The following is a 7083-nucleotide window of genomic DNA, read 5'->3' as shown; positions in this document are numbered from 1 at the left end:
AAAAACAAGTCTAAATTTCTGATTAGGCTCAAATGAATGATGAATCTGGAAATCATGAAGACATTTCCATTTAGGCTGTACATGATTAGCACCAGGAAAATATGTAGAATATATAATATTCCAAAAAAAGGCTTTCTTATCCAATGTTCAAAACCCAGAAACTTTAAAAAATGTAAATACCTTATTTCATGATAATTTAAAAGGTTCTACATGGTAAAAGACATCATAAATACAGTTTTTATAAAAAGTAACAGAATGGGAAAAAATCATAAAGGATTATTATCCACAATACATAAAAACTTTTTTTTTTTTTTTTTTTTTTTTTGAGACGGAGTTTCGCTCTTGATACCCAGCCTGGAGTGCAATGGCGCGATCTCAGCTCACCGCAACCTCCGCCTCCTGGGTTCAGGCAATTCTCCTGCCTCAGCCTCCTGAGTAGCTGGGATTACAGACACGCGCCACCGTGCCCAGCTAATTTTTTTTTTGTATTAGTAGAGACGGGGTTTCACCATGTTGACCAGATGGTCTCGATCTCTTGACCTCGTGATCCACCCGCCTCGGCCTCCCAAAGTGCTGGGATTACAGGCTTGAGCCACCGCACCCGGCCCATAAAAACTTTTAAGAAATCAATAAGAAAAAGACAATTCCATAGAAAAATAAACATAGACAGTGTGCACAAAAATCACAGAGAACAAAATGAAGATAAACATAAATGGCCAACAAACATGTTTTTAAAATTATAAATAACTTAAATACCCAATAAGGAAAATAGTTAAATAAATTATAGTACATTCATATGATAGAATGCCATGAAGCCATGATAAGAAATAGGGTAAATTTTTATTAAGTGAAAAAACCGATAATAATATAGGTATGATCACATCTATAAGAATACATTGCTACATGTCTACAGGAAAAAGTCTGAAAGAATGCACACCTAACGATTCTGCTTTTAGGAAAAGCAGTGGGATTGGTCAGGGCATGGAATGTCAGCTATGGAATGTGAAGTGAGATTTAAAATTTTTATTCTACATGCTTTTCTAGTTGGGAATTTTTGACAGTGAGAATACATGCACTTATTACTTGCATAATTCTGAAAACTATTTCTAAAAGCAACAGAAAATAGATGAAATTCTATTGGTACATAGCATTAATAGTAGTGAAAGTCTAACAGAATAGATCTGAAAATCTCCCAAAGTCATGTAGAAACAGATCTAGCTGAAACACTGTGTACCTAGAAATAATTTTGGATCATGTATAGCTTCACAGAGACCCCTATCCCACCAACCTCCAATCCTCCCACTATACATTGATTCTTTTCTAGCTGCTTGAACCATTAGCTGCAAATTTAACTTAAAAGCAAAGTATATTTAATCATTGTACCCTGAGATCTAACATTCAGGGAGTTTCTTCAGGTGCAAATACATCCCATTCTTGGGTTTGAGGATAAAATGGTTGGAGAAAGTAAGAGGCCTGGTGGGGTCTGGAGTCACTCTGAAGTGCAGCAGAATCAAGGCAATGGTCACCTTTAACTCAATCATGGCGAACTGTTGCCCAATGCAGTTCCTGCAGACAAGAGGAAAAGAAAGTGATACTTGAAGAAATGATGTTTCTTCTGACTATAGTAAAATACTAGCACAAGAAGTCTCAAGTACACAGTAAAGTGACATTTTTCCACCAAATGCCATTGAAACTTTTGAACTCTAGACTTAAATTGTTCACTGTGAGAATGTGGGCTGGAAGCCTCCAACATGATGCCTTCCCTATCACAAGGTGGCAGTTGGAGTTACTCATGAAATTATTTCTCTTGTTTTGAAGGTGGACTGCATTGAGCCTATGAGCAGTAGCTTACATTGTGGGATTGCTTTTGAGACATGGCCAAACAGGATGTGATAGAGAATAGGACTGTCCTTTGTAAAAGTAACTGATCCTCTAGGGCTTAAATAGGCACCAAGATCTATGGTTCCCTGGAAGAATGTATAGAGCTGAGGAGTGAAAAGAGTAAGCTATTCTCAAGTAAACATCTTTGGGTACTTTCAGCAACTTCAAATTGTTCTCACCTTGATCCAGCTGAGAATGGTAAGTAGGCATAGGGGTGTCTCAGATCAGAATTCTCCTTAGAGAACCTCAGAGGGTCAAAGACCTGAAATGAGAGGACAACCCCACCACCATCCCCAAACATCATGAACACATTTCTTCACCTACTACCTAGCACTGATCAATAGAAATATAATGTGAACTATATGTGTAATTAAAAATGTTCTGGTGGCCACATTTTTAAAAGGTGAAATTTGCTGATTGCAGTGGCTCACACCCGGAATCCCAGAATTTTGGGAGGCCAAGGCAGGTGGATCACAAGGTCAAGAGATTAAGACTCTCTGGCCAACATGGTGAAACTCCATTTCTACTAAAAATACAAAAATTAGCTGGGCATGGTGCACGCACCTGTAGTCCCAGCTACACGGGAGGCTGAGGCCAGGAGAATTGCTTGAACTCAGGAGGTGGAGGTTGCAGTGAGCTGAGATCATGCTACTGCACTCTAGCCTGGCAACAGAGTGAGACTCCGTCTCAAAAAAAAAACAAAAAACAAAAATGAAATAAATCCTAATAGTTTTTTTTTTTAACCAAAATTATCATTGCAAACTGTAACCAATATAAATAATAACTAAAAGGAAAAAAGGAAATGTTTCACTTTTTTTTAGGGTACTATGTCTTCAAACTCCAATGCGTAGTTTACACTTAGGGCACAACTCAATTCCAGTTGGCCACATTTCATTTGCTCGGTAGCCGTATGTGTCCTGTGGATACTACACTGGGCATTGTACCTTCAGATCTGCCTACCTCACAGCCTCCAAACTGACTTGTCTGATACCCAGGGAAACCAAAATACTATGGCAAGTGGTACTATTTTCACTATGGAGATACATCCACCTAGAAATGGATGTGCATCCATTTAGAAATCAAGCCAAAATGATTATGTGGCCAATTGTTACAGAGACATATATTCCAGCTTCCTATTACATGTAATAGATCTTAAACCTTAGTGGCTTACTTAAAAGAAATCACTGATACATGTCAAGAGTGTTTCAAGAACACAGAAGAGTTGTACGTTTCTTTTGGCTTTTATGTTTATTTTTGTTTGCTTTGTGTCATTTACCTTAATTATATAGCCAGTTGTGTGCTTAGCTACCAAAAAGTGACTTGCACGGCATTAGTCCTTGGAAGTATTTATGTATAAGAGAGAATCATACCTTTGGGTTTTTCCAGACAGCAGGGTTGTGGTGAAGACCCCAAATACTAAGAACCACAGTGATCCCTGAGAAAGGAGGGAAGTAAAAGAGATTGCAGGAGAAAGAGCAAGTTGTGGGCTACTGTCACACTGCCCTTAAACAAGACTTATCTTCTTGAAGGGAAGAGCTAGCGCCTGACAATCCTCTGCCTGCTGTAGCTGATGACATCAGTGAGGAACTCATATGAAGACACAGCTTGGGCTGGCACCTTAGCTTTCCACACAACAATTTACTTAATTCATGATTCTGTCTTAAGTAGCTGTTGGTGTCATATTAAAGTAATAAACCATGCTTATGTTTTCTGCTATGTTTGGAAATTACTTAAATATTTGTTTTTATTTGGAGTCAGGGTCTGGCTCTGTCACTCAGGCTGGAGAGCAGTGGTGTGAGAATAGCTCACAGTAACCTTGAACTTCTGAACTCAAGTGATCCTCCTGCCTCAGTCCCCCAAACAGGCAGGAATACATGCATGCAACACCATGCCTGGCTATATACTTTTTTCTTTTTTTGTAAAGACAGGGTCTCACTATATTGCCCAGGCTAGTTAGTCTCAGACTCCTAAACTCATGCAATCCCCCCACCTTGTCCTCACAAAATATTGGGATAATAGGTGTCAGTCACTGTGCCTGGCCTAAATACCTGTTAATGGACTGTTAAGCACCTCCTGGAGACAGTTTGGGTATAAACAGAATGGGCAAGGTGCAGTGGTTCACACCTGTAATCCCAGCACTTTGGGAGGCCGAGGCGGGCTGGTGTCAAGGTCAGGAGCTTGAGTCCAGCCTGGCCAACATGGTGAAACCCAATCTCTACTAAAAATACAAAAATTAGCAGAGCTTGGTGGCGTATGCCTGTTAGTTCAGCTACTCAAGAGGCTGAGGCAGGAGAATTGCTTGAACCTGGGAGGTGGACGTTGCAGTGAGCAGAGATCAAGCATTGCACCCCAGCCTGGGCAACAGAGCAAGATTCTGTCTCAAAAAAAAAAAAAGCACAGAACTATTATTCCATCGTGCAGATATGAAGATCTGGTGACACATTTCCATTGGTGCTGTTCATATATGGAAAGTGTAGAATTCTGGCAAATATCCATGTTGTTTGAGGATAAAAAATATAGAAAACAAAGGAGAGAGAATTTAAGGATTACTTGGTTTCCAGAAATAATTCTAGTAAATTAGTTCTGGGTTTGTCAGCAAAGTTACAGTAACAGGCTGTAGGTGTTTGCTACAGGCAATCCTGTTGGCTTGTAAGACATGAATTAATAGAACATTGAATCAGATAAGTGAAAATATGTCTCACATGACCCCTCTGCTTCCTATAAGCCCTGCTCAGAAACCTGTGTTGTTCTGAAGAGCTCTAGGCTCTAGATTCAGGGCCTCTGCACGAGTTCTAGCTCTGCTCACATCAGTTAACCTCATGTACACATTGGGGCCCCCTCTGGATTTTTGGTCACATCAAAAGTATTTAAAAGTGTTTAGAAAACTGTAAATCACTGTATAAGTGTATGTTAACATCACATTCCAAAGGGAAAAATGAGATAATGGGTTTGAAGACTCTATATAACTATTAAATGTTGCACATTTATAAGGGTGATATTAAGATGATGAGGCCAAAGATCCCCATTGGTCTTTCAGATGAAGATAGTGGTGCTCATTTTCCATAAAGTTTCAGCTGAGTCTCAAAGTCAGTCAAACAAAGATTATTTTAGAAATGTCGTCCCACAATGGAAGAGACCCTGGGCTGGGATTCCAGAGACATGGATTCTGGGCTTACCTTTGGTGTAACTGGTTATTCATTGAAATTCACATCTGATCAAAGCATTATCCTCTGAGCTCCTCATAGGTGATTAAACCTAAACCACATGTTAGCATTATCTTTTAACTTCACCAAGTGCTAAGAGACTCACTAGCCATTGTCACTGTGGTCCCCAAGATCCCACAGCCTCTAGGAAATGCTTAGAAAAAAAATGTAAAGACCTGCAGGCAATGTGCATCCATCTGGGAAGGTAAGTGGCTTGCTGAGATCTCTGGAAATGGACGGGACTGCAGGAATCAATCGGAATGTCTCCTTGATGCACATTGTGGTGTACGACATTTCACCCAGCTGGTCCCTGTGAGGATGAGGGAGGGAAGGGACTCAGATATCATAACCAGTTTATTTTTTTCTGTTTTATGTTTATTCCTGGTAATTATCACCCTGAGGTTAAATCCATTTTGCAACTGGTGTATGTAACAGAATGTTAAAATGGGACTCTCTGCCTCAGGATGAGCTGAGGTCCCAGAGTCAGAGGAACCAAAAAGGTGTATCATATATCCTTACTATAAACTGAGCTGCTAAACTACCAGTAAAACATTTGCTATAGAGAGTTCTGAAACCCAGTTTTGCAACTCTTAGCTCATCATATGAAGTAATAATACATAAAAATGGCTAAGGATTGAAGAGGAGAAGCTTAAGAATTTTGAGAGAAAAACTATTTAAAGTATTGTGGGAATGCCAGAGTACCATGGAGAAGGAAGGGTGCTTCTCCCATCTTAAACAACAAGAGGTTTCAAGAGATCACTTAGATGATCTGACTTGTGCCCCTTGGAGTTTGGGGAATACAGTGCTGATGTGAAAGGCTGTAACTCAGAAGAGACAGAGAGGCAGAGGAGAGCAGCAGAGGCAAGGCAAGGATGTGCAACTATGTCCTTGAACCAATGAATTGGCAAGAGGGAGAGCTCTGGAACCAGCTTGAAAAAGACTGCCTAAGGACAAAAATTCTCTTGTCCCTTGGATTACCACTGGAAAGTTCCAGTGAGAGAGTCTCCAAGAAAGGGAGCATCCCCTTGAGAGAAAGGGAAGCAGGTATATCCACCAAGCCCTTTGGCATGATCACAACAGAACCAGCCCTTTACTTTTTATCCCGTTTCCTCCTAAAACCATTCCTGGAAGAGTTAGAAACAGCAGCTACTGTGAAACCCCGTCTCTACTAATACAAAAAAATTAGCTGGGCACGGTGGCGCGTGCCTGTAATCCCAGCTACTCAGGAGGCTGAGGCAGGAGAATTGCCTGAACCCAGGAGGCGGAGGTTGCGGTGAGCCGAGATCGCGCCATTGCACTCCAGCCTGGGTAACAAGAGCGAGACTCCGTCTCAAAAAAAAAAAAAAAAAAAAAAAGAAACAGCAGCTACTGGGTATTGGGGATCAATAAGAATAAGTCAAGCATAAACCCCTTGTCCACTTCTGGCTTCTAGACCCAAAGAAGTACCAAGCTGGAATGGAAAGAAAAGCTCCTAGTGGATATGTACTTGAAAGTTTCATTACTACACTGGGCTAGATAGTTTAATGACGGACATAAGACTGTTCTTATGATTTAAAAGAATGAGAACTCTATGAGACTTACTCAGGATTTTGCCCCAGAGATAAAAAGAACTTGCTCCACAAAGCAAGTTTAAAGTTTATAAGTGGAAGAAGAATAAAGTTTTTTTTTTATTTGCATCCTAGCTAGTCAGATTGGTTCAATAAAATGATGGCCTATATTTAGTCTGTTTGTCTTCCTGTTTTTATATGTTTTTCTGATTACTTATTTTGAATGCAGGCTTTGGCCATTAGGTAATGTGAGATTTTAATTTTCATTTCTTTCTTCCTCAAGCTCAGGATTAAAAAAAGAGTAATTCTGCTTATGCTGGCACTTTGCATAATTTTAAAAAATTTTGTTCGTTTCAATCATGGAACAAAAAGAAGAGAGAAATTTTAACCTAACACAGAAATGAGCTGATAAGGAGCCAAAAGGGAAGTTGAACAACTTTCTGGCTTTCTCA

General features: G+C 39.9%; 1 protein-coding gene across 2 annotated transcripts in view; it reads right to left on the bottom strand.

Moving 5' to 3' along the window:
• Positions 1-821: 821 nt before the first annotated feature.
• CYP4X1 (cytochrome P450 family 4 subfamily X member 1) overlaps positions 822-7083 on the bottom strand; it is a 107457-nt gene continuing 101195 nt past the window's right edge. For both annotated transcript variants that reach the window (XM_064372312.1, XM_012434767.3), the window contains exons 9-12: positions 5261-5394; positions 3252-3316; positions 2061-2143; positions 822-1566 (exon numbers count right to left, since the gene is read on the bottom strand). In XM_064372312.1, the coding sequence (XP_064228382.1) occupies positions 1392-1566; positions 2061-2143; positions 3252-3316; positions 5261-5394 (457 nt within the window). In that variant the 3' untranslated portion in view covers positions 822-1391. The remainder of the gene's footprint in view (positions 1567-2060; positions 2144-3251; positions 3317-5260; positions 5395-7083) is intronic.

This window comes from Aotus nancymaae, unplaced genomic scaffold (assembly GCF_030222135.1).
Source record: "Aotus nancymaae isolate 86718 unplaced genomic scaffold, 86718_ANA_hifiasm-v0.15.2.pri h1tg000007l, whole genome shotgun sequence".
Taxonomy (NCBI): domain Eukaryota; kingdom Metazoa; phylum Chordata; class Mammalia; order Primates; family Aotidae; genus Aotus; species Aotus nancymaae.
This window is presented reverse-complemented; position numbering and strand designations above follow the sequence as displayed.